Source organism: Hyalella azteca, unplaced genomic scaffold, assembly GCF_000764305.2.
Source record: "Hyalella azteca isolate HAZT.00-mixed unplaced genomic scaffold, Hazt_2.0.2 contig17699, whole genome shotgun sequence".
Taxonomy (NCBI): Eukaryota; Metazoa; Arthropoda; class Malacostraca; order Amphipoda; family Hyalellidae; genus Hyalella; species Hyalella azteca.
In genome coordinates this window covers 291,522-318,347 of record NW_025947474.1, presented here as the reverse complement: position 1 = coordinate 318,347, position 26,826 = coordinate 291,522, and the positions used below count along the sequence as shown (strand labels likewise).

The following is a 26,826-nucleotide window of genomic DNA, read 5'->3' as shown; positions in this document are numbered from 1 at the left end:
CTTAATATAATTACGGGCACTTGAGTTATTACAACACTTGGGGCTCATTGTGAAGCAGAATATTAATCAGATCATAGCACGAGTGAAGTTTGATGCATCGTCGTCTTCGCCCAATTTGCAACGTAACTCAATTTTAACGGTGCAATTCGGTCGTTACAAGAGGCGTTGCAACTTGCGGGCTAACGTCGCGACTAGTAAATAATTATAATTGCATAGATTTTCATTTTAGTTCTGTGAAATTAACGTAGACTAATTGCTTTACGTTCTGTCCATAAATGGAAAATGAGAATATATTTCTAATCAATCACTAACAAGTTAATATGTTCGTTGGTAGAAATTAATGATCACTTTAAGTTGGCAAAGTTCGCCTCCTCGATCATTACTTCTACCATAAGTCATCTGTCGTTATAGATGAAACAATGCTTCATTCAGGCAATTTTAAGTTGACTGTGACAAAATTATTGATATACTATCAGCTGAATGAGAGCTGCAGAACAATATCTGTATAATTTGGTAAGAATTCTTAACTCAGAACACGGCGGAGAGGTTCGGAAAGTCCGCCCGCCTAAATAATTCCAGTTGCTTGGAGCACTAAGCCGGTGGGTAGTGGCGGCCAGTAAATACGTAAGATGATGTCAATAGTGGCACCAGGCCAGCAGGTGGTGGCTGCCACTAAATATGTAAGAGATGTCAATAGAGGCACCAGGCCAGCAGGTGGTGGCTGTCTCTTATACACATCTAGATGTGTATAAGAGACAGGATATACCAGCATCAGCAGCCATGCACTGTACAGGTGCNGGTGGTGGCGGCCACTAAATACGTAAGATGATGTCAATAGAGGCACCAAGCCAGTGGGTGAAGGCCGCCATTAAATACGTAAGATGATGTCAATAGAGGCACCAGACCAGCAGGTGGTGGCGGCCACTTAATATGTAAGGGGTGTCATCATTCACCGGCCGTGATCAATGGAAAACTTCCATCCCTGATGGCCGCCATTAACAAATGATCGGTGCGCTCTCAACGAGGTCGATGCCCCGCCGGGGGCTAAGGCTTCATATTTTCATTGTCTTCGCCGGAATATACGTGTGGGAGAATTTAACTAACTATTAGTTACGCTATATAATAATAAGCAGTCCAAGATCTGCAAAAACTTGAAGAGCGGGAGTACTGGCGATGAGTAACGCTAAGCTTAATTAATTAATTTCAGACTAAGATAAATAATTATAATTATTGTACATCGAGTCTAAATTTTTGTTTTCAGCGTGAGTAGATTTCATGGTTGCTCATCTTCGTGTATGGCTACTTTCATATTCACCTCAAGTTACAAATTTCAATTTCATTGTGAAAAAGAAACTCGCATGTATGGTTGCACTTATCATCTTGTCTTGGTAGTACATCTGATACATCCTATTGTCTTAGTGTATTGTCTTTGCAGCATATCTGTTGTCGCATATTGTCTTTTTCATACCTCAGCAATATACAGCACTTCCATAAACATTGATATGACAGTTACCGATACGCGACTTACCATTGAACTATATTCATACTGATGCAAATGAAATTAATTGGTGAGCTTAAATAGATTTAATAGCCACTCACACGATGCTCAGTTTGCCCGCGCGTGTGAGCCTAGTTCCGGCATTAGCCAAGAAATGCCCCCAACTTCAGAGCTAACTTCCACCTCAACGTTCCGGTTCTCCTTGGAACTCTCAAGAAACAAACCTGAAGGCAATTAACCAAGTTTGCATGATTGCACATTAAATTAACGTCCTTGAGTTACACCAGCGTAATCAGTTCTTTATTGGTCTGTTTTGGGGAACTAGGCAAAACAACCGCTATTTTAGATCGTTGGATGTTGATTGAATTTTCATGGCTGTAAAGTTAGTTGTAGATTATAAATGATTTTTTAAAAGTTATAATTGCACAAAAAGCAGAGTTTGCGGGCTACCAGCTGTCTTGCACCCTTGCCAAAAGCTTTCTTCAAACTATAACAACTAACATAACCAGCTTGGTCAAACCTTTTCCAAGTTTAAATCCAAGTCGATTTTGATTGAACATCAATAAGTTCGTGATCGTTCGTAATTTTTTTGAACGTTTCTCACTATAGGGGGATTGTACTCTATTTGACAAATTGAAAATAATCCCGAGAGTTTTTTTAAGGCTTACTTACCCACAGCTTCCCTTGCGAATAACATTGACACAATCATGCATGTCAAGAAATTTTTGTTCATCTTAATACTGTCTCACTGCCTTTTTATAATACATTTTCCAAATAAAACAGAATTGCAAAACTGCCTCGCCAGACATGAATTGAAAACGTGTGTCAATTTACATGAATGCGAAGGAACCCTTTGTGTTTGATTCTGTCTCTAATGCAATGACATTTGAGACTACAGGTTCTCGGAGCCTCCTCCCCCGAGGCAGCGAGGACTCATTTCCACTGAGCCCGAAGAGACCGAGATAGAATTTAGCGGCGAGTTGTAGTGTATTCACGCATCGGTACGATGTTTGATGGTGAGAGTATTTTAATATTTGGATACACCGACCGTCGTTAATGTTATATCGTATCTGGAGTCCTTGTAACTACGTAGAGCTACCATCCTGAGGCTAATGGTTATTCTTGATACTTAGATCGTATATTTAATCCAAATATGTTAATCGTTCCTAATGGCCTGGTAAGAAGAGTTGCCGTTGGTGACAAAGGATTAAGCCCTGCAAATTATGTTGCTGTTGTGCAGGTAAAGATCAACATTGTATTGTAATCATTGCCTCATGCTGTGAACAATTCCGTAGTCCAAGTTAGCTTTGCTATTGCAATGGCATTCATCATAAACTTGTGTAACGTGAAAATCTTCAGGCTGGGAGAGTCGTAAGCTGGTATCTACGGGGGCATCGCATCTACGAAAAAATCTGCCTGAGCATGAAATCCTGCATTTTCATACTAAGGCATGTAATGGTAAGAATTTTTTTTGTATCTTGCTAATTCTATTGAGCGTGAGTAAGGCATCTTTTAGGCTAAGTCAGTAAATTAAAATTAATTAAATAAATATAGGACTATGTTTGCTCTAGCAAAAAACGTGAATGTAAGAAATTTCACTCTGAAATAGCTAGAAATCACAGCGGTCTGTTAAACGCTTCGTGTCATCCTGGGAAGCGCGCCAATCCTATGGTTGAGCATTCGCTCCTACGTAAGGACCTCTTTGACACGGACTCTGCAGGGCCAGATTAACTGTATCGCATTGAAAAGACGAAATTTATCGCCACGACATACATAGTTTAAAACTTTACTGGACTTCACAGGGTGATGCTTGGGTCTCATCGTTAGACATACACAATTTCAGCAACTCATCTCAACGTGCCACGCAGTTACTTCCTACTGCATTACCACACAAAAATCCCGGGCTATCTTCGTAGCTACATTGTTCCAGTCTTATTCCTTATTGCCTTCATATTCAAATGCACAAAAATATAGTTATATGGTCATATCCGATCAACGCAGGCTTCACACAGCAAGGCGACCTGAGTTAAATCTCACTAAAGCAGCCACGCTCATTCATTAAATAACAACAACGATGTCTATTTAAAGCTCGTATAAAACCCATTTGTATTTTGTCTTGGGGCAAATTGAGATAGAAAAATCTATTGAAACGCAACGTTGATTTCATTTAAGATTTCGTGGGGAAAATTTCTAACGCATTTTAAACTTATTTTTAAATACGTTTAGACACCTAGCTTTGCAGTCGGAGAAGGCGACTGCCCACGTATATCTCGTCTAATTACCATTTACGCATAATATGAGATGAAGTACGTTTTTTCATATTCCCAACGTGTGCAGGTGGCTAGGAATAAAAAAACATTGCTGCTTACATTTCCTGCTATTTTAATCTAAAAGATTTACGTTCGGACTATCCAAATTCATAACGTTGCCGCTTCACGCGAGCAACGCTAGTTTGGTCGCTGATCATGGCATTTCGCGGGCGATTACAGGTGATTCGTTGTTTTAATAACCTCTCCTGTCGGCCTGCTGTCGAGGAAAATGAAGCTATTCATCACGAGATATTCAGGTGATTAATAGCTCAGATATTAAAGTGAGATGGATTGCGTCGACTTGGCTGAGCGTTGCGAGGTAGCAGCGGTCAGACCATGCATGGGGGTTGAAAGAGGTGTTGCAGGCTAGTGATAGTAGCGTACACAATCAATAATTTGCCGCGATTGACCTATCATGCTGCGTCAATAAGATTATAAGTTGTAAACTGAGTTGCGTATTTTGAACTTGGTTAAAAGTTGCAAATGATTTGAATATATTTTGGAAACCTTGCATCTAAATATGAACTATTTGCTGTTCTAACTTCACTGAAGCTAGAGCTTCCTCTCTGCAAAAGCTCTGCTCAATGATATCATGGTGACTTTAGTCTATTTCAGTATCATTTTTAAAAGTAATCCAATTTTCACAGTATCTCAACTTCTTGCTTGCGATGCTGAATGGCCGTATCGACGTACGTACACGAGTAGGGGGACTATAAGAAAATTTTAGTCCCGGTCGCGAGTTCAAATACTATTTTGAAGTATAGAAATTACTTCATAATACTAATTGCTCTCAATAGATTCAATGCAATGATAAAATTACAATTAGAACTTTGCAACAATTCGCTAGGCCGAGCATGTTGAAAATTTGAAAAATTCAACGTATTTTTTCATTATTACATCATTATTGCACTTATTCTGTATTTATATGAATAGCAATCAATACTGCCGCAGACGAATTAAGATTTCTCATTCCTGCATATCCCTCGAGACTTCTATTTGTAACTCACGCCTGCTTCGTGTTTACATCTTCAGTTGTTCATATGTGTCTGCATGGAAGGCTCTCTCCTGAATTAGAAGGCCTCTGCGCCATGATCGAGTGTATCTGTGTCTGCATGGAAGGCTCTCTCCTGAATTAGAAGGCCTCTGCGCCATGATCGAGTGTAGAGTAAACGCACCGGACAGCAAAAGTTTTCGATAGCGGCCGCGGGTTTATTGACTCAGTAAACCCAACGCATTGATGGCTGCTGCCACCGGTCCGTAGTTTGTAAGGTTATTATGGGCAGTAAATAAATGCCAAAATGATTACCAAAAGCAAAGAGTACGAACTATAGCAACGGTTTAGCTTCAACGATTGGCTTCTATTTAAGTGGGTCGAAAATTCATGATGTTTTCAGTAAATAACATTGTCGCAATGTAATTTTTCATATAAACTTTAATATGAATTATTTTGGAAATATTCTACTAGACTTGGTAAAAAATTTTCGTAGTATAATTTTGCTACATGAGAAAATAGACAGCTGGTATGACGGTTCTAAAAATTTTAGGCTCATCAGTTCAACTGACGCCTATTTTATGGGCGTGATGTTGACAGATCTACAGAATACGTAACCTTCCATGCTGGTTTTAAAGGCACGAGGTAACATCCCGGTTATTTCATTAGAATGAATGCATTATTTGCCTTCAGAAACTTCTTTATAATCAGTTATACCAATACGGTTTTGCTGTTTAAACATGCCCATGGAAACACCCTGGAGTTAAAATTAAAACACACAAACCCTCAATTTCTTGGAGGCATTTTTGATTTTTCTAATGTTTAATTTCGGTATGAAGATTTGACTTGATTTGAGTTATCATTCTCTCTTTATTTTGAAATTTATTAGGTTAAAATTTCTTTTGCAGTCTACTCTAAATTTCACGGACCTCTACCGTGCTTTACCTAATGCCATTCTTTAAAATTCCAGCCAGATGCCGAGCTCACTAAAGTTAAGTGTTAATCAAACTCCGAGTGACAACCTTTGGTTTTAAGGCCGCCCGCTGGAACATAAACGGCGGAAAAATTCGCTCTAATGAAGTTCGAAAGATTTCCTGTTGAATGAAGGAGACAGGAACCGGCCGTTGAGTGGTCATAATGCTGCGTGCTAAAGCCCATGTAATCTCTGACACCAGAGGCGCTGCAAAGCGCGATAGAGCTGAGGGCCTTCAAGCGCCCCTCGTTCAACATCTACTGAATATTCCAAGCGACAATCTTGCATGAGCTGCATCAGAATTTGATGAGATTATTCATTAATGATGAGGATCAAGCACTTGAAGTGTTCACGTTTATGCTGCAGAACCAAACTCAAATTAAGTTTGGTTTAGTAGCATTACTTGCTCGAGGACGATGGATATATCAATCTATGATTCAACCTGGGTAATCCCAATATTCGATTTCCTAAAATTATTAGATTTATTTTTGATTTATGAGCACATTTTTCGTTGATATTGTTTAGTTCAAGAACATAACTTGCAATGAGCCTGGTAAGCCAGGCAGTGAAGGCTCGGCCACGCAAGTGCTCGGCATTTGCAAGTTTGATTTTCACGCAATGGCAGTGCGTGGTGATGGAAGGTTGGCGCGGCAAGAGCGGCTATAACATTTCAGAGAAAAACACCCAAGCGGAAGGAAAGACAACTAAGATGTACATGAGGTAAAAAATCAGATCAAATTTTCCGAGGAATGAGAATGCACCCGATGAAGAGGTGTGGTATCTGAGACTGGAATATAAATTAAAAGAATCTTTCAACTAATCGGTATGGGTGACTTTCTTAATTGAATCTCGAGACTGCGCAGCGGACTGCGAAAGATGATATTTATTCATTTAGTCTTCTCGACCCAGTGGAGAGATGTTGTATCTTGTTCTAAGAATTCACCAACCGACATCATATCATCTCGTTCCCAAAGGCCTGGTAATTTTCCTCTCTGTGAATGGACCAACTGTTTTCCTTTTCTCCAAGATACATTAACCATCTTCAGCACCATTCACTTTATGTATAAACTTGTATAAACTTTATACTATGTATAGCTTGGTAACTTATATTTAGCCTTGCTAGACAGAGTGTTGACTCAACACTCCTTTCTCTCCCTCGGGAATTATGCGACTTTCGTGCTAATACTCCGGCAAAACTGGTCGCTGAGACGCGAGAAAACCAATAACTTAGCCGCTGTGTTCCCAGGCGCCACTCTATTCTGCACCCCCTGCGGCGGTCTGGCCCCAGCAACTCAAATATTTGCTGCTGGCAGGCGTATAAGGAGGAGGGCGGCCAATACGGGTGAGAATGAGCTGCTTGTTGTGGACGAGCTTAATCTCTCTAATCATCAAGTATTCTAAGCGCAATCATCAGTTTAATTAAATACATTTACATCTGGATTAATGGTGAAGTGAATAACTGTCATATAAAACGTCGCAATGTGCATGTCTTCGTCGCCTGCTGGAAAAGTCATCTCCACGGTTTCAGAACGAGACCATCGTCAATGTGTTGCAGCTTTGCGCAAATAGTCAAGATTATACCGGGAAATTCTGTGCAATTACATTAACTTGTCTTTTTGGACTCACATGCATCTCTGTTTGTTAGGAGACCGTATATTGATTTCAGTCTTCAACGCTGATCAATATACCTACAAGTATGGCCTATCAATGGCCAATACACATTTCATCCGTTATTTTAAGCGAATGACAACTTGTCGCTATTTTTTGCCTAGATTCCCCTTTCTATTTATTCTAAATTATATTTGAAGGTAGAGGCGACGAGGCGCGTCACATAAAATTAGTTATATACCCTAGAATTGAACTCCATCTTGAATACTGGTGCACAAAGTTCAAAACCTGAAATTCTAAAAAATACATTTCGCCAATGAATCCGATATCATGCATGCTACAGTCGATAGCCCTACACCTGCTGTCTACATTAGTTTTATTTTCATGACTTGATAGGCCTTACCAGATAGTGAAGCCAAGTAGCTGAATTTTTGAAGTATTGGTATTTTCAAGTCCAATTTTGGTTCTCTTCAAGCGCATCCCCCTCATTCCGCCGTACGTATATTCATGCCGAGCTGTTTGGTGTCCAATAGTGACTTTAGAGTTTTAGCCTCCACAACCAGTGTTTCTGACCTACGAATTTTAGAATCTTTATATATTTTCATTAATGCATATTTTGAACCCTCAAAATTGCGAGGTTATTACTTCTGCACGGAAGGGACGTGAGGGCAAACCTGTGTGAAGAACTTGCGTGCAGCTTTTTGAAGTTTAATTTTTTCGATTAGAAAAACATGACCGCTGGTAGAGTGAGATCATTGAATATATTTAATGTCTAGCGTAAAAATAAATGCCTTGAACAAATTATTCAAGATATCTTCGTGCTTCTCGTATTTTCAATTGATCAAGCAGATAGTCTGTGGATTTGCATTTCGCATTTTATTGGAGAAAACAGAACGCGCTAGTAAACACTGGGACTGCGAGAACTGCTCCCCTCTCAGTATCATTTAGCTCAGGATCAGATTTCCAGACGAACCGTGCTTCCCTCTCGCCGGATCGCGAGGGCAAACACCAGGTCGTCTCCAGGGACACCATCGTTCCGGATTACAAGGTGAAAATCCAGGATACGGAAAACAGAGCCTCGCAGTAACGGTACAGTCGTGCGGCTGAAGCGAACCATCGGCTGCTGCACTCGACGGTTCATGACTGCGCTGCCAAGGGGGGAACTCGAGAATGGTCGTTCCGATGGTTCTTTTTATGCTGGTTTCCACTGCGACGAATTGAACGCGAGAACAAAATGTCTGCCTCTATAATGAATTGCAGTGTAATGGTAAGGATATAATGTAATATTTTTCTCAACGTTTTTTTCGCAGTTATCGGGAAACGTAGAACAGAAGAAATTTAAAGGGATGAATTAAAATTGAAAATGATGAATTCATTATAGGTCTTGTTCGATAATATTTTTGAGTGAGATTTTCGATGTAGGAACGTCTTGAAAACCCTATTATAACATCTACTGAATATATAATCAAAGAATAAAATTTCACATAATTTAAAACCCATGTTAATCGGGAATGCCAGGATGTTATAATTCTAGATTGAACTGAATACATTGGCAAATCTTGCTATTGAAGTAAATGTTCCTTGTCAATTTCCTGAAATTGTATCAATTCACGAATGTTTGTAAGCAGCATGGGAGAGGGAGAGCTAAACTCTCCAAAGTTTTAAAGTAAAATGGGTGTTTTTGATGAGAAAATAGTTATGACACTCAAACGACGAATAAGAAAATATTTCAGATTATTATACATTCGAACTGAAATGAAAGCTACCGTTCGCCTGATCCCTGGGTCCGCTTTAGCTGTAGCGGCATCAGTGGACGCGGCCACTTAGCGATATTACGGACCAACACACAGCGAGAAGAACCCATAATCGCGCCTGAGGTGACAATTTGCTCGAGAAAAATACAAACAAAAGTGTGGCAAGATATTCGAGGTAATGTGGTATGGTCACAAATGCTGAGAAAAACCAAGACCGACGTGCGTGTAGAGCGTCATTGTTTGCGTCAAAAAAGAATGGTTGGCGGAAACGTTTCCCTGTATTTGTCTGGCAGAAAAAATTAGATTTTTCTGTGAGTTGGATGAACGAAAAAATGTCAGAACACCTGAGTGAGGGCGAAGCCATGAGAATGTTATGGATTTAGTGTTTTTTGTGTAAGGCAAAAACTGATGTTCTATTCCGTCCTATCAATAGTTAAAAAAATTCTTGAGGGGAAAAGGTCATGCTGCAAAAAATATAGCACCGAGCTTCAATTCTGGATTATTAAAATAAATTGAAATTCACTCCTAATAAACTTTATTTATTAACAAGAAATGGGCGTGCGGTTACCATGAAAAATTGCCATTTTTTATTAATAAAAAATTTAATTGTAATCGTAAAATGAATGATTGAATCAGCAACTAAAGTTTAAATAAATGATATAAATAATCAGTTTTCGTTCATAAACCAGCAGCAGACATATACTGTATATTTCCTCAAATCCTCATGTTGGCTGCCGTGGTAGCTCCTAGTGTCGAGGCCACTGAGAGTGGATTTAAGTTAAATAATTACTGATTTTAGGTGAAAAAAATTTTCTAAGCAGAGCTGTACCCACGCTCAAGGGCCTTAATTTCGCTTAACCGAGTAACTCGGTGACAAACTTGGGCCTCTGGAGTGTTGCTTCGTCAGCTCTTTGGTGCTGGGTCAAATCTGTGCTCATAAACAGTTATGACTAAGGCAACAGGTTTTAGGAATAAAGCAGAAAATTCTTTATTTCAATATAGAAGAATGTATCTAGGATCATAAACTATAAATACCCCCATAAGTGTATTATTTATTATTGCTTCATTTGTAATTATATGGCTAGCAAAATGTTTTGTTGATACTAAATTATTAATCCTGTTAGTTGTTTGCTTGGAGTTCTGAGCTAAACAAAAATTTCGCGTACGGTTTAGAACAGACTGTGACATTAGGCAGACGTGTGCTAAACATGTCTTTTGCTCCGCAACTCAATCCGATGAATTATCAGGCTATACATGTAGTTTTCACAAAAAAGTGTGCTCTATTTCTTCAAACTATTGTACATAAATCTCTCCTGAATGTCATTCTAATTCACTTGTGAACATTATTAAAGAGCTGTAAAAACAAAGCTTACTTCCTCACGCAGCCAATGCATCTGTATTATTTACTGTACAATGTGCGTACATTATAGGCCTAATCCCACCAGACTTTTGTGGTTTCGTGATTGCACGGCAGCGTCATTTATAATCTAGAAAATATGCTGGAAATTTTGAATATATACATTGACATTTAATCAAGGATCCTTAAACTTCATACCTCATACCTGGATTGCCTTACTTCATACCTACGGTCGAAGCGTCATACCTCATCCCTGCCATCGAAATGTCATACCTCATACCTACGGTCGAAGCTTCATACCTCATACCTGCGATCGAAATGTCATACCTCATACCTACGGCCGAAGCGTCATACCTTATACCTGCAATCGAAATGCCATACCTCATACCTACGGTCGAAGCGTCATACCTCATACCTGCGATCGAAATGTCAAACCTCATACCTACGGTCGAAGCGTCATACCACATACCTGCGGAAGGCTCACCAAATTGGATCAATCGAACAGATTGCAGCGGGCGCGAGCGCCCCCCACTAGAATCTCGCTTGTTTATTCATGGACAGCGCCAGGAGTAGCGAACTTGATGGACAGCCACGTCAGGGACATCGAAGATTGTGATTATTATTTGTTTGTGTAGGTTTCGCCATGATATTATTTTTATAACTAACTCCCAGGACCACTTTTCAAATTAAATTTTACGAAGATATCGTGAGTAGTAATAATGATTACAAACCAAATTGCTTACGTTGATCGTAGAAAGAAGGAATGTAAGCACGATAAGGCTTTGTTATAGCGCCACAAGCTTCGTTTTTTTTCAAAGCAAAGTCACAAAAATGGTCTGTTTGTAAGATCCTGCTGCGAAAACAAGCGTTTAATGGTCTGTTGCGTTCATGTTCACTGATACAAGTTGCGTTCATGTTCACTGATACAAGTTGCGTTTATGTTCACTNCATCATTATATTCTTCTCTCTTTCCCTATTAACATATTCTTCCTTATACCACAACTTTTATACCATTAACAAAACCTCTTCCATAATTTACCTAACCCCAGTCACCATTGCCAATCACATATCAAAATCTCTACCTAAACAAACAACTCGCAAACTAACCTAACCTAATCTAACCCAACCTAACCTTAACTGATCTTACCTAACCTAACCCAACCAATCCTATCCTAACCTTTCCTAACCTAACCTAACCTAACCTAACCTAACCTATCCTAACCTACACTAACCCTGTCTCTTATACACATCTAGATGTGTATAAGAGACAGACTTTGATTCATGCGTTTATTTCTTACATTATTTACAGGTCTGGTTCTATGGACATGACTTCTTACTTGTCTTCCAGCTCCGCTGACTGACCGTGTGCGGTCGGTGGTGTCTTGACATCGTGAAAGTGGTTGACCCGAGTCTCCATGCTTGGACCAACTTATTAAGGGAAGTTGAGGCTATTTGAAGGAGCGCGAGCTTGAACTTGAACCTTTATCAGCTCTTGCAACCTTGCCAGCAAACTTGACCTTGCCTTGCTCAAATAAGTTATAACGGATCAAACTTTGACGCTACTCCTCGCATAAGTACAGAATCGCCTAGATTTCTGGTTGTGCAAAGTTTAGGCAAACATTTCAGTTGATTATCTTATCAAAGTGCTAAGTTTGTATAGTTTTCAGTAGCTGTCTGCAAACATAGTCATCCATGCAAACGAGACCTTGGCCTTTTTGATCGTGTATTAAATTTATTTATTTCGAGTTTGAATAAATAATTTATTTGAATGCCGCGCTTTCTTGTATCGAGTTAGCAAACAATTAAAATCAGCAGCATGAATAATGTTAAACGTTTAATTAATAAACGAACGCTTGGCAATATAAATAATCGATGAGAGGTGAAAGATATCATTGTGAAATATGAATGCCATTGTTTATTTAAAGTTTTTTTATTATTATTTTATTGAAGCACTGTCGTCCGAAACTAGCGGAAGAGGAGCATTAAAATGATCAAATATTGCAATGGAGAAGATTCTACTTTATACTGGTTACTATCCTAAGTCTAAAATTCAAGGACCTAAATGTTTTAATGAGAGGTTAATTAATTAGTTTTTTATTTGAGCCTCCTAAATATTTTTCTGATCGAAGGAACGAAATTTTTCAACGCAGACTTGGCTTGCTGGGCGCAAGAGAAGGTCAAGTGCTTCACTCGATATTGGCTCACGCGTTGGCGATTTTTGCACTTAGGCCGCTTTCGTAGATTTATCGACTTGGCTCGCGTGCATCGGGGCCCAAACCCTGAGGCCATTTTTTCCCTGCCTTTAGCTCTCTAAAAAGTTATCCCGAATTGGAGCGATTTATAATAATTTCCCAATTCAGGAGGATTATCAATTTGAAACGATAGAAAATACGATTTGGAGTCATTGTTGTAGTTAATACTGTCCTAGTAGTCAGGATCAAGCAACACCAGCCATGTGATCATTAAGTTGATGCTGTTCTCTGATATAACAACACAAAAATTGCTGTTATCAGGTCATGTTAAATTTTTGTAGAAAATCCTTGAGGCGCCCATCATTTTATGTAATACCACAGGTACGCAATAATACAACTAAGAAAACCTAGACCATCAAGCCTAGATTCAATCGACATCACCACTGCTATTGTTCCCCACCATTCACCATTCCAAGTTCAATCATCATTATCACTCGCACAGCCTCCAAAATTATCCCTTTTTCCTTACCCTTTCCCGTGCGCCCTCGCCGCCGCGCCGAGATTCCATTTCAGTCAACGTCTGCAGCCGCGCCACCGCTGCTGCGAAAACCTGCCAGGCTGACTTTTGCCACGAAATAGTGGCCACTTCAGGCGTTTAAAAGAAGTATTATTGGAGAACTTGAAGTGTTTCCGAGAAGTATTATTAGAAAACTTTGGTTTTAAGAAGTATTATTTGTAAACTTCGTTCCAAATAAGTATTGTTTGAAAATTTCGTTTCAAAGAAGTATTATTGCAAGGATTGGTTTCACAGAATTATTATGAGAAAACATACAGTTTTTCAAAGGACTTTTATTGGAAGACTTCGTTTCAAAGAATTATTAGAGGAAAACTTCGTATCAAAGAAGTAGTACTGGCAAACTTCGGGCAAGTGATCCAAACGGTTTACCAATGTGATTATATTATGAATAAAAATTCGTATTCATAACTTACGAATTGCCTCTTCTAAGCTTGCAGCAATAGCGCGCAATTTTCATGAGGTTCTGTGTTGTCTATTTCGTCAGATGCCGGGAGGACGGAGGCCGGCCTTTCATGGTGCAATCAGCTTACTATGCTCCCTTGAGGACGGCATACCAGCTTATTTCTTCCTTGATATTAATCTCCGGACGTCAAATTCCTAAACTTGCCTATATTTATTTTTAAATATAATACCCGGAATTCTGGGATTGACTGAATTTGTATGTAGCCATTTGAAGTCTCTCAATTTTACTTCGGAACTCAAACATTTTCAAGAAACAAAATAAGTCTTCGCCGTTCGTTGACTTAACGTTCACCTTGCGTTAAAATAATTCACATTTATATTGTCAAATACTTTAAATTTGTGTTTCTTCTTTGTTAAAAATCAGGTGTCACGTTTGCACGCGCACGACGTTTAGTTTCCGGTTAGAACCCTAGAGCGTGGACGGAGCAGTGTTGAAGATTGTAGTGACTACTAGCCCAAACAGTCAGTGATTTGCCGTTGGAGTGGGGAGAGCAGCTATAGCATTACTTCTCTGTGATTACTAGTATCGTACATTAGTTGATATTCTTCGATTTGTTGTTAATTCATATCTATATTAAAACTCAATTCTGTTCTTATATTTGAACAGATTAAGGTAGGTGCTATATTACCACTTAATAAACGTATGTCTACGTGTGGGGTAACCACAATTGCGTGAGGTAATAGTTCTTGTTACGCGTTGCATTTAATAATTCCTGCCTTTGACAATTACGAATATCGTTATATCCTTATTGTACGAAGTTCTGTATTCAATGATCGAACAAGATGTATTAGATCTGTATTTGTGTGCCGAATAACTTTCTCATGGTTCAGTAAAATATAGAAAAAGTATTCCAGTAGCCCGCCTAGTTTTGCATGGCTTAAAATTTCTAACCAGGGCATTAAGAGGTAATCCAAGCTAACAATAAAAAAGGGAATTCGATGGACCCATTATAGCCAATTATAAAATATCTCAATTGACGGCATTTTATAGCCGGCAGTGTGCAATTTTTCAGGTGTTACAAAAGCCTCCCACAAAACTCTGACATTAGCTAAGTGACTAGTGTTAAATTTTCGGTGTTTGATCTTATCCATCACAGTGTTGCTTGATTAAAGCATGAGTCAAGGTTTAGTCTTTTGTTTACGGAAGGTAACTTTCGTTACGAGGTCTTTAAGAAAGGTAACTCTCGTTACCAGGTCTTGAGGTACGAACATCGTTGACAACGGGTAATGCATCAGTAGCCAAAAGCTTATACATTTTTTCCTCAACCCATTTTGATAATCAGGAGACCATAACAAATTTTAAGATACGATGAAAGATTATTCTTAAGATTTGAAGGAAAGGAGTATAAGATGAATATTTCTTCTCCCTATTTAAATATTGGCTTTTCGCAGCCAGATTCTCAATCTTACCCAGTCAAAATGTCAGATATTTTATATAATGTGTAAAGCCCTCTTTTTCTGACGCGGCGTCTTATGAAAAATGATCCGCGCTATATTCCGTATTTTTCAGCTAAGCTTTTCAGTAATCCTGCACAGCGCCCACGCGTGGTTCTCACTGTGGGCGCTTTATAAGTCGGCGTTCCCGTCAATGTTGGAAAAAATGGCAGGAGTTGATATCCTTTACGACGCTGAAATTAATAGCCTCAGTTACGCTACATCGTATGGTTTTCTTCACTTGCAACTTCCGATGATTTTATTCTGTCGACGTTTTTAACTGTTTTACAATTTGTATTTTTCACGTCACAACGCGCTGGGATATCTAAAGGGAATGGTTTTCATCACCTGATTAGGGGATGGAAAGTGTATTATTTTTGAACTATTATTCTTTCGTATTGCATAAGATAGAAGCATTGGAGGAGATGAAAGGATTGTGAACGTTTTTTCCTTCTCTGTGAGTAACATTTACTTTGTCATATACGATACATCAACAACATCAAAAAGAAAAACCTGGCACTCAAATTTTCCTGCCTAAAATTTTTTCAAGTAATAGTTATCTAGTTTCCCGTACAGTTAAATAATAATTATGCAAGAAAACATTTCACTGGCATGAATGCATTTATGTTTCTCCATTATGCAATCTGAGATAGAATTCTCGGATTTAAAGTTAACGAACTATTTCCAGGAAAAAAGCTCGCTTAAACCATTTTAATACCTCGAGCTTTATAGATTTATGGGATGAGGCTGGCTCAGCCCAATCTCTCCCCTCTATATCCCCACGTCAAGCTCCGTCCCTCCAATCCCTTCTTTATCCCCAGTTGGGGCTCCGTCCTCCCAATCCGTTCATTATCCCCAGCGCGGAAGAGTCTCAGTCGAGGATCAGTTTTGCGGTCCTCGGGCTTACCAGGTAAATTGTTTACCATCCTCTTGCATCCTTCTTTGCATCGAGCCTCGGCCAAAAATGACGTAGCATTCTTACAAGTGCTTCAATTTTAATGAAATGGCGAAGTCTGGCCTCCACAAAAGCGATCGACTCATAATACATGGCAAATCTTCATTCTTCGAGACTTTCGTCTTGAATCATTACCCTAAGCTGATAGAACCTTATCATTACGGGTAACGTGATGAAGGTTGCGGACTAGCTTTAAGCTCCTATTATGTATTGAAGTAACAATGCCTCGATATAAGCGTAAAAAGCTTACCATTTCCTGAAGTTCTGTCAGTGGGTCTAATGACGAACCCCTCGGTATGTGGATTAACGAAATGATTTACCTCCCGTCTATTTGTAATTTCAATCTAATCTTAGGTACAACTGAATTATTACACTCAACAGTTCACAAGTTTCTCCAAACTCAATTCAAGGTTTCAGCCAAATTATCATATACGTTTTTACCCTTCGTTTCGGCACCTTGATTCAAGATCAGGTTTGGGATTCAAGCCTCATCCTTTGAAAGTACTCGTACCTACCGAGCACATACGACAGCTAGAGGACAGCCTCCCGAGCGACGCCACGTTTGACGCGTTGCTGCCGCGTCAAACATAGCAAGTTAAAATGTGAAGAAATTTGTTGTTACGTATTACATGGTTGCTTTGTGGTTGTATCTTGGAAGCTGATAAGAGAATACAATAGTAGCGTATTTGCATGAAAAAAGCAAAGCTATACTGAGGAACGTAGTGGAACTAATTTGAAGCAAAACTGTACAATTCAACCTAGAGCGGCGAGCCGCAGACTGCCACTCCTGTGCAAAATTCACTACGCTAGCGTAGAAGCGTTCAAAGTTCAGCGAATAATTATCAGACGCTACGCTCCTATACAATAAGGCCATTAGGGGTTTTAAAATTAACTGATCAATATAAACTGTACTCATATTATCACGTTAACCTGAGCAATTGGCAGATAATTCTGCCTTGGCAAAGGGGAGATGTAATTACAGTGAAATTTTGTCCTTGATCACGGCCAATATAGAACCCTTCAACCTCGACGGTAGTACGTTGCTGCAACAAATATTTTTGGTTTGGAAAAGCTTCATATTTGCCTGCCGACGGCAACTCGCGTTAATGGGCCCTTAGGTACTTATAGCATTGGCGACACATCATATATTCAAGATTTTAAATTTTGAAAGGCAACAAAAGGTTTGGTGGAATGAGTTTACTAGTTTAATTATTTAGAGGGAATATTTTGTAGAAGGTAAGGTTAATCATAAATTCAACTGAACGTATTTTCATGATTTTTTATAGTGTAATATTAACAGAATGTATATATTTAAGATACTTTTGGAATGGATCGTACCTTTGTTCGGTACGAAAATATGGACCATCGTTAATGTGGTGTCTGATCGTTTAGAGAAGATACGTTCAATTGCTGCTGTATTCTTTTTTAAGATTATGCCACAGCTATTAATTTGTGAAATTCACTCCTACTTCTGTTATCAAACGTACGTTGTTAGACATGGTTCATTGTTTATGATCATTTATAGTTTATGGAACTATTAGCTGGAAAGTAAGGCCGTGTTTTAAATTGCGTTTGTATTGCAGTCGTGCGTCTGCCACCTGAACAGCCTGTCGAGCTTGTCGTACTGCGTGCTGAGCGTGGGCCTGAGTGCATACGTCATCGCCAGTGAGGTGCTGCGGTTCCTTCGTTACCTCGAGCTGCCCTGGCCACGGGGAGCCTTCCCGAACTTCGAGGTCAACCTTCATCTCGGTCAGTGTTACATGGTTATTTTGTTGTTGTATCTTGAAAACTAGGAGTAAATACTAGAAATAGATCATCTCGGTCAGTGTTACATGGTTATTTTGTTGTATCTTAAAAACTAGGAATAGAATCTTAAATAATTTCTTTCTGACCTTTCCTAACTTCGAGGTCAACCTTCATCTCGGTCAGTGTTACATGGTTATTTTGTTGTTGTATCTTCAAAACTAGGAATAGAATCTACTAGTAATAGAATCTTAGTGATAATTTCTTTCTGATACCTAGTAATCGTAACATTCTCATTTGCGACTATATGACAAGCGGTATACATTGATAGCTCTCATGCTTTTTTCTTTCTTATAATTGGGAATCTTCATGCTAAAATGTCTAGCAAACGTTAGGTTAGATATGTGATATGTTCTGCGCACGTTCGTTTTTTATCAATAAAACGTTAGGCTTCAATATTCAATGAACTTGGGGTTTAAACTTATAACAACGGTTCATCTTGCGTGATAGATCTCATGAAACGTAATTATTACTTAGGAATTGAACGTATTACACAAAAATAGTTAATTATTAGATTAGAATAGTTACACGTTTGGTGGAATTTGGTGAATTTTTTTCGCAATGTGGAAAATCGTGAAAATAAGAGAGCAAAACAGTCCTCTATAGTAAATCTATAGATGTGAGTATCATGCCTGATCGATGTTGCTTTGCTCAGGCAGACCAGAGAGTTTCTCACGAGCTCAAACGAATGACTTACTTCTCCTTACATTTTTACGCCCAAAAACCAAATTACAAACTATATTTGTATATTCTAATGCCACATTAAAAAATTACTTTCAATCTGTACAAGAAGAAAGCGGACAAAAAATTCTATTCAAATTAACCAGATAAAAATACCTTGCAAGTGCACGTCAATTATTAACATCAATTATCGTGCCACCAAGTGCACTTTGCAGCTACAACCAGCAGCCGTACGTGCTCCTCGTGACGACTCTTACAACTTATGTGATCGTTATCCTGACCGTAAAGTTCTACTAACACACAAAGTTCCGCGTGAAAGTACGTTATTAATTCCTCTTCTTCAATTTTATGTTGGCATATGCTTTCCTCGCAGCATTTCTGTGATATTTGGTGGCTATAGCAAAAGTCTGAGGACTCATTTCTCGAGCTTGATGAAAATAATGGTCCAGCCCTCTTGATGGATAATCTCTTGAGTTATGGTTCTACATTTTTAACAGATAATTATAGTCCTTTAATAGTGGTTTTACACTCTTTATTGATGATCTTTCCCCCTACATAAGAGCTTTCAGCTAATTTTTTTTTCTTTTCCGTCGCTTATCCTACGTTCAGTGTTGGCTTTTACGTCACCACAGCAACATGAGTGATATCGGACTGAACGAATTGTTTATATACGAATAAACTATATTAGATTGACCAGAATATTAGTATTTGAATTAGTTACATTAGCCTGACAAAAGTATTTATGTACGAATTAATAACATTAGACTGACGAAAGTATTAGAATACGAATAAGTGACATCAGCTTCACTAAAGTATTAGTAGGTATACAAATTAGCTTGTGACATCAGACTGACGAAACCAAGAATTTACTTATGGAATGGTATGAGACCTCGCGCTATAGATACATTATCACAAGCATGCTTGCCCCCCGGCTCAGTACAGTCAGTTTCACATCAAGTCTTGCGTTCTGATCATAAGCTACACCGATCCTGAACGAAAATTAAATGTAATTTTATTCCTAAATATTCAATGTGCGTCTCTAAATGATAAGTGCTGTTGAATATTTGTAAGCATTATAACATTTGACATATTCGATATACATACTGTATATGCATGGCTTGCTTGATTCTATACTGAGTCCATAAATTCTCATCTGGAATGCTTTTAAGCTGTAAGACAAGCCATTACCGTAAGTGCGTAACAAGTCGAAGAATTTTATTCAGTAATCATTGGAGTATTTATTCTCCTTTGTTGTGATATTATACACAGGAATGCTCGATTCCGGTTATTGGTTGAACACAATGTGACTATTCGGTAGAATGTGAATGGACAAAGAACCTGCCTTGTGCCACTCTTGAGAGCAGGCTGGGCCGTAACCCCTCTCTTATTCTTCCCTCTAATTCCCTTATGGTTGTTATGTTCCCTCATATATGGAGGCACTTAGCCCTCTGCGGTCATCTGAGTGCTACTGTAGAGCAAGATGTACTAAAAATACCTGCTTAGTTCGAACTTTCGTACGATGGAATAATGAGCATACCTGGACACTACCATTGGTAGTAAACGTCCAGCGAAAAGTTTGCTGGCACGTAGTGCAAAACTCTTGTTTTGTAAAGCAAAAGTCTTTCCTGAGCATCATCACTAGTTTTATTTTTCCAGCTGAATCATTAACCGTTCTCTGTAGTAGGAGGCTTAGCAAGAAGCTTCAAGCTGCTTCTTGGAATTTGTTTTTGTTTGATTTTCAAGTATAATTTACATCATTTTACTTGAAATTTCTTCGATTCAAATGAAAAATAATAGCTTTCGAAAAAAATTTATCAAAATACTTCTGTATATTCTTTTTTGCTAAAAAATTTTCATTTAAAGACAGTTAGGAATTGAAATTTCGCTTACGAATTTTTTTTTACTGTCCAAAATCAGTTATTGGAGCTTTTAATGTGTGCATAAAATAATTTTTAGCAGAGTTCAATCGAAATTTCTAGATAACAAATTACTTATTTTCACTAAAAATTTAAATGGCAAGGGGAAATGAAAATGAAAAATGAAAGCTAAGCTGGCATATATACGCAGGAGCTGACACGGCATCATCCGTGTGCATCCTCACAAGCTGTGTGCCGAAATGAAAGAGCCAAATATAAATATTTCCTGATGAAAGAACAATTTGCTGACATTATATGACGCTTGCGTGAATTCTCAGCCGTCAATCAGAGACCGCATTTGCTAGGGTCCTAGCTCCATGCCCCGCCGCTATGCAGGATACCTTTACGTAGGCATGGACGCCAGATCCAGAGATCAGACCGCGAGAGCTGAACTTGCCATGCTCTGAACGAGACGTCGAGATTGGTAACAAGCTTGGTTGTTTTAGCAGTCATTTACTCAGGAGATAAACATGAATCGCAAATATGTTATGCGGACGGGCTACTTGCGTGAGTTACAATCCTTCAGCGGACTGTTTACCCCTCTGTCTACGGATACATTAACCGGCGTCTATGCTATCCGTACCTAGCACAATATAGTAACGAGAGTTGCCGTTGGTAGACATGGAGTTAAAAACTGCGAAAGTGTAATATTTTAGAGGACGCACGATTGATCGTACACCAGCAATCGTAGTACGACTAGTCGTACTACATACATCGTGCACACGGATCGTTACTGTAGTGGAGACCGTGACATGTGGACATCGATCAGTAGGCAAAGAACTGCTGCCACGAAGCGGTCGTACTTCACCTCGCTACTGAACTGTGCTTCTACTGTAGACTCTGGAACTAATTCCAGTCAGGAGAAGTCTTTACTTTACGCCATGCAAGCAAATCAATAACAACTAATGAGCTTCGTGTTGATGTTTACCACGTGAGCCTTAGTCCATTAAACTGGTTTATTACTCTATATATGTCACTCCCCTCACTGCCCTCACAACACTGCTACCCTCACTCCCTCCCTCACTGCCCTCACAACACTGCTACGCTCCCTCCCTCCCTCACCGCCCCACAACACTTCTACGCTCCCTCCCTCCCTCACTCTCCCTCCCTCACCTCCCTCACAACACTGCTACGCTCACTCCCTCCCTCACCGCCCTCACAACAGTGCGACACTCCCTCACTGCCCTCACAACACTGCGACCCTCCCTCCCTCACTTCCCTCACTTAGCTTTATGTGCTGTCTTCACCTCGCCACGCTGTCATCAGCTCAACATTCTCATCGATGCGAAATCTCGACCGACCGCCAGCATTTCAAATAATTTAACTAAGCGCCTGCCTGTACAAGTGCCACTCTTGAGTCGCTAAATTAGTTAACTGAGCGCCTGCGTGAGGTAACTGAGCGCCTGCGTGAGTACCGCGAAATTAGTTTACTAAGCGTCTGTCACTACATGTGCCATTCTTGAGTCACCAAATTAGTTAACTAAGCGACCCAGTGCAAGTGCCCCGAAGTTTTCTCTTCAATCCTAAGAAGCTGAGTCAGCGCCATCCTTACCAAGCTCAAGTTTGGGAGAGTTAGCATGCTCGTAAAGTTCCTCGACTTGAATGAGTTTGAAGGTTTGGGCGCTGTAAATCCTGCGGTAAATTTTCGGTAATGGATGCTGAAATTCTGCCCTTATAGCGCCAAGCTAACTCGAAACTGCGTTTAGTTCTCTTCAATGGCTGCCGGGCATTGGAATTCCGCCTTCCTTGCATTATTTGACTACTTAACTGAGGCAAATTTTTGCTGATAGAGTGCAGTCTCTTGCCACCATCACTGCCAGCCGTCGTTCGTTATAGCCAGCGTCATCACAAAAATATAATTGATCGTGGTGGTACCATTGGTCATGGTAAGTGTGATAGTTGTACCAGTTGATAGTGGTACCAGTTGATAGTGGTACCAGTTGATAGTAGTACCAGTTGATAGTGGTACCAGTTGATAGTGGTACCAGTTGATAGTGGTACTAGTTGATAGTGGTACTAGTTGATAGTGGTACGAGTTGATGGTGGTACGAGTTGATAGTGGTACTAGTTGATAGTGGTACCAGTTGATAGTGGTACCAGTTGATAGTGGTACCAGTTGATAGTGGTACGAGTTGATAGTGGTACGAGTTTATTGTGGTACCAGTTGATAGTGGTACGAGTTGATAGTGGTACGAGTTTATTGTGGTACCACGATCAACTGGTTTTATGCCTCAATCTAAAGGTTTTATTTTATAGACAAATTCTTGATGCTCCTATCAGAATCTTTCATGTCTCAGTTTCCACCCTGTTGCACAGAATATTTAATATATAATCGACATATATTAATATATCATTGATAAATTCCCAGAATTTATTGACCATTTTGTTCAACGCAGGTACAAAATTAAAAACAGATGTTAGGCGACTGTGTTTTTCCATGAATTTCCTAGAATTAGGTGCATCCAACCTGCTGGAAGTTAATTCTATCACTCTGCATCTATTAATTTAAGTATCCGGTTATGAAGATAATTATTAAGTTACGAAAATAATTATTTATATATGAATATAATTATTTAAAGGAGTTATAAATCGTCGATGAGTGCCAGGCGCGAGGATCGATGAACGGAAGTCGATGCAGCGAAGAGTGGGCGATATCGCCGCGATAATTGCCTTGATGAGTGGCAGCGACCCGTTACCTCATTAGTGCGGCACTGTCTCATTAGGTGAAGCTTTAAATTATTTGGGCGAGACTCACTCATTAGGTGAAGCTTTAAATTATTAGGGCGAGACTCTCTCGTTAGGTGAATTTAAATTATTTGGGTGAGGCTGTCTATTAGGTGAAGCTTCACCTCATTAAGGCGAGACCGTCTATTAGGTGAAGCTTCACCTCATTAGTGCAGCACTGTCTCATTAGGTGAAGCTTTAAATTATTTGGGCGAGACTGTCTCATTAGATGAAACTTTACCTCATTAAGGCGAGACTGTCATTAGGTGAAGCTTTAAATTATTTGGGCGAGACTGTCTCATTAGGTGAAACTTTACCTCATTAAGGCGAGACTGTCTCATTGGGTGAAGCTTTACCTCACTAGGGCGATACTGTCTCATTAGGTGAAGTTTTACCTCACTAGGGCGAGACTGTCTCATTAGGTGAAGCTTTACCTCATTAGTGCAAGACTGTCTCATTAGGCGACACGTTACCTCGTTTAAGCGGAACCATCTCATTAGACGCGTTACCTAATTCGGGCATGACCGTCTCATTAAGCGACGCTTCACCTCATTAAGCTCGCTACAATATCCCATCGGATTGAATATAATCATACAAATCCTTATCTTCTGGTGCCGTGTTGACAACCTGTATATATGTGTTGACAACCTGTATATATTATATCTTCTTATACCCCCAGCCCTGGTGGGTATCGCGGCTGTGCTGCTGCCTTTCTTCTTCTGCTGCGCGGTGCTGAAGGTGGGCAACCTCGCCAACGATGGCTACCGTCTGGGCACCCACGACGGCGCGTGCTCTAAGGACCCTCCGCCCATCCCGCGCCCCAAGGGGGGGCTTTGGATGCACGGGGGGCCCGTGGCTCCCCTCCTGCACCTCGTGCTTGCACATGCACTCCTCATGGCCAAAATGATCCTTGAGACCACGGCCGTGCAGCAGAATTTCCTACCTCAAGGTCAGACAATTGTCAAAAAAGGATATAATTTAGTCAGTTTCCATGATTTTTTAGCGCATTTTCTCATTTATGGAAAAAACGCGCTATTGTGCTCGTCATGTCCGTCCCTCCGTCCGTGACTTCACGTTTTCGTAGATTTTGAGAAAATGTGCTCAGCCACTCACTGCAGTGAGTATTGATCTAATTTTTTCTCTTTATGCGCTTTTCACCATGTCATCTGTTGTCTTGGTGTGTGAAAATTTTAGTCCTCACTAAAGCTATCGTTTGACTATCAGTTTTTCACCTCGTAGTAACAGGGTAGTAATGTTTATGATGGTCCACTTATGTATTTTTATCGCAAATGGCATAAACATTTTCTTAGACGTCGCTTCTCGCTCACGTTTAGTGTTCAAAGAAACTGGTCGCTGAGATACAGACGCTCTGTTTTTTGCTTTCTCAAGCCCTGGTACAGGATATCGGAAATTCAAATTTTACGCTCCGAGATGCGAATTGTCAGTCGCGTACGGACAAAAATGCCCAGTGAAGAATTTCGGTGCAATGCAAATTAATTGGCTTCGTTCGAGCTCCTTCATTTGGATGAATTTTGAATTTTCATTATTTTTTATGAATTTTAAATTTGCAGTTATTATGATTAAGTTTGGGATCCATGTTATCGTTTTTAGTTCAGTAATATACGGGCTCGCGTTTCTTGCATTACGCACATGAGTAAGACAAAAAAATTGTTTAAAATACGGTTCTATATTTTTACAGTAGCACTGTGAGCTGCAATACGCGTATAGTACGCAGGTCGATTGAGCGCACGGCCAATCCAACTCACGCTCTCCCATTCAACAATGTCATTCTGAGCCACCGATGAATTGATCCATTTACGCTCGCTTCCGCCAATTGAATTACAGTCCGCCAAAGTGTGCAAACGACAGTCAATTTGCGCTGATGGACTGAACGAGATGGATTCCTGAACCCGCTCGTATGGGCCCGTAAATCTGATAAGCTGCGTCCGCTTATATACGCAGCTGCAGCGGACAAGAGCGACGTCGGTGTTGGCGTATTAGAAATGCTTGCTCTTCCATTCTACTCAAAGACACGATTATTCACAGTAGGAACCTCATATCGTAACACGAGGAGGGTAAATAAATTACATTGATGTCTATGCACTCTGAAGAAAGAGGGAAAAACGTCCATCTGCTTTCTTTTCCAGAATATCTATTAATTTATACCAGAATCTCTCAACAATAACGCAATTGAATGCTTCTATCGTTTTTTTTATATCTACTTTTGATATATTTCCTCTTCTCCCGAAAATCTGGCCCACCTCTTTCCTGTTCGTGTTTTCCATAATGATATCGCACATATGATATAATATTTTTTTAATAAGCAAAATTTTGCACTTGTTTCTGTATGTATCGTTGGGAACGATATCTATTGAACGTGTCTATCAAAACAAACTCCTTTCACCCGACCCCAGATTTCATTAGTTGATCTTTACTGACTGGGCATTGCAGTGGCTATTAGTTTCCATCTGTGAAAATCGCTCGCAACTTTGAGAAACTAATGTATAACTGACGGCAATTGCAATAATGTCTGGGTAAGTCTTACCATTGCGATCTGGAATTGCGTTTTGGCTTTCTTTTATATCTAAATAAAATGAGGAAACGGCTCCAGAATTGTCATTTAAATTTAAATAAAAAAACTTATGCTAGGACGTTCCAGTTAAACCTATACGTCGTGTACAATCAGAAGTTAAATGTGATGTAATCATGAAACAAGTGTACATTCTCATGACATTTTCATCGCTGATGAGATATAGAGATATATTTAAGTTGGTTTCACATCTTTTCTTTTATTGATGTTGTGCAAGTTAGTGTTTATAAATATAATGCTGAATATATAATAAACGAAAGAATGCCGAGTATTTAGACGCGATAAAATCTAAGGCGTTTTTCCGCCAGCGCCAGCCGACGAAAACATGAATAGATGCCTTCTTTAAAGCTTGATGCTCAGGACCGATTGACACGTTCCTTTTCCTGAGAGAATTTATGGTGTAATGAGTAATACAAACGAACAACTGAGAGTGAATCCTTTTGATATCTGGTTTATTTGAGAAGATTATCATGAATTTCTTCAAATCATGAAAAATTATATAAATTCCTTCATTATGTTAAGCCTAAACAGGTGCAAAAATGGAACCCTTTAAATAAGATCGTCTCACATCATTGGGCTTCCGGGCACGATTTCTGGGCATTGATTTCATGAGCTGTGCTCAAAGTCGCCATAATGCTTGGCTGATGGCTGCAATATGGCCGCGCCAGCTGGCTTTGTCCGGCAAAAGCTGGAGCTGCGCGACGCAATATAGAGGCCGGCGTCTCCCAGATGACGCCAGGGCGCCTTCTCTTTCTCTATTGCATTGCTGGCTTGCATTCACGTCTCAATAATGCCCAGAAAACAATAAAAAGTAGCTAGAAATTGTCGAATATTTGTTATAAACTTGTTTGTGCTAGACAACTGTCGTAATATCGCATGACGAGCGTAATATTGTTCGTGTTGACACTAACAGAAACCTGTGACACTAACAGAAACGTGTGATTTTCAATCGAAACGTGTAATGCTCTTCGTTTTAGGTAGGTGCGTTATATTCCATTACGT

At 39.6% G+C, this 26,826-nt stretch overlaps 1 protein-coding gene across 1 annotated transcript in view; it reads left to right on the top strand.

Moving 5' to 3' along the window:
• LOC108671608 (protein tincar) overlaps positions 1–26,826 on the top strand; it is a 74,674-nt gene that overhangs the window by 30,992 nt on the left and 16,856 nt on the right. Inside the window, exons 2-3 of the mRNA XM_018159176.2 lie at positions 17,694–17,859; positions 23,914–24,183. Of these exons, the coding sequence (XP_018014665.2) occupies positions 17,694–17,859; positions 23,914–24,183 (436 nt within the window). The remainder of the gene's footprint in view (positions 1–17,693; positions 17,860–23,913; positions 24,184–26,826) is intronic.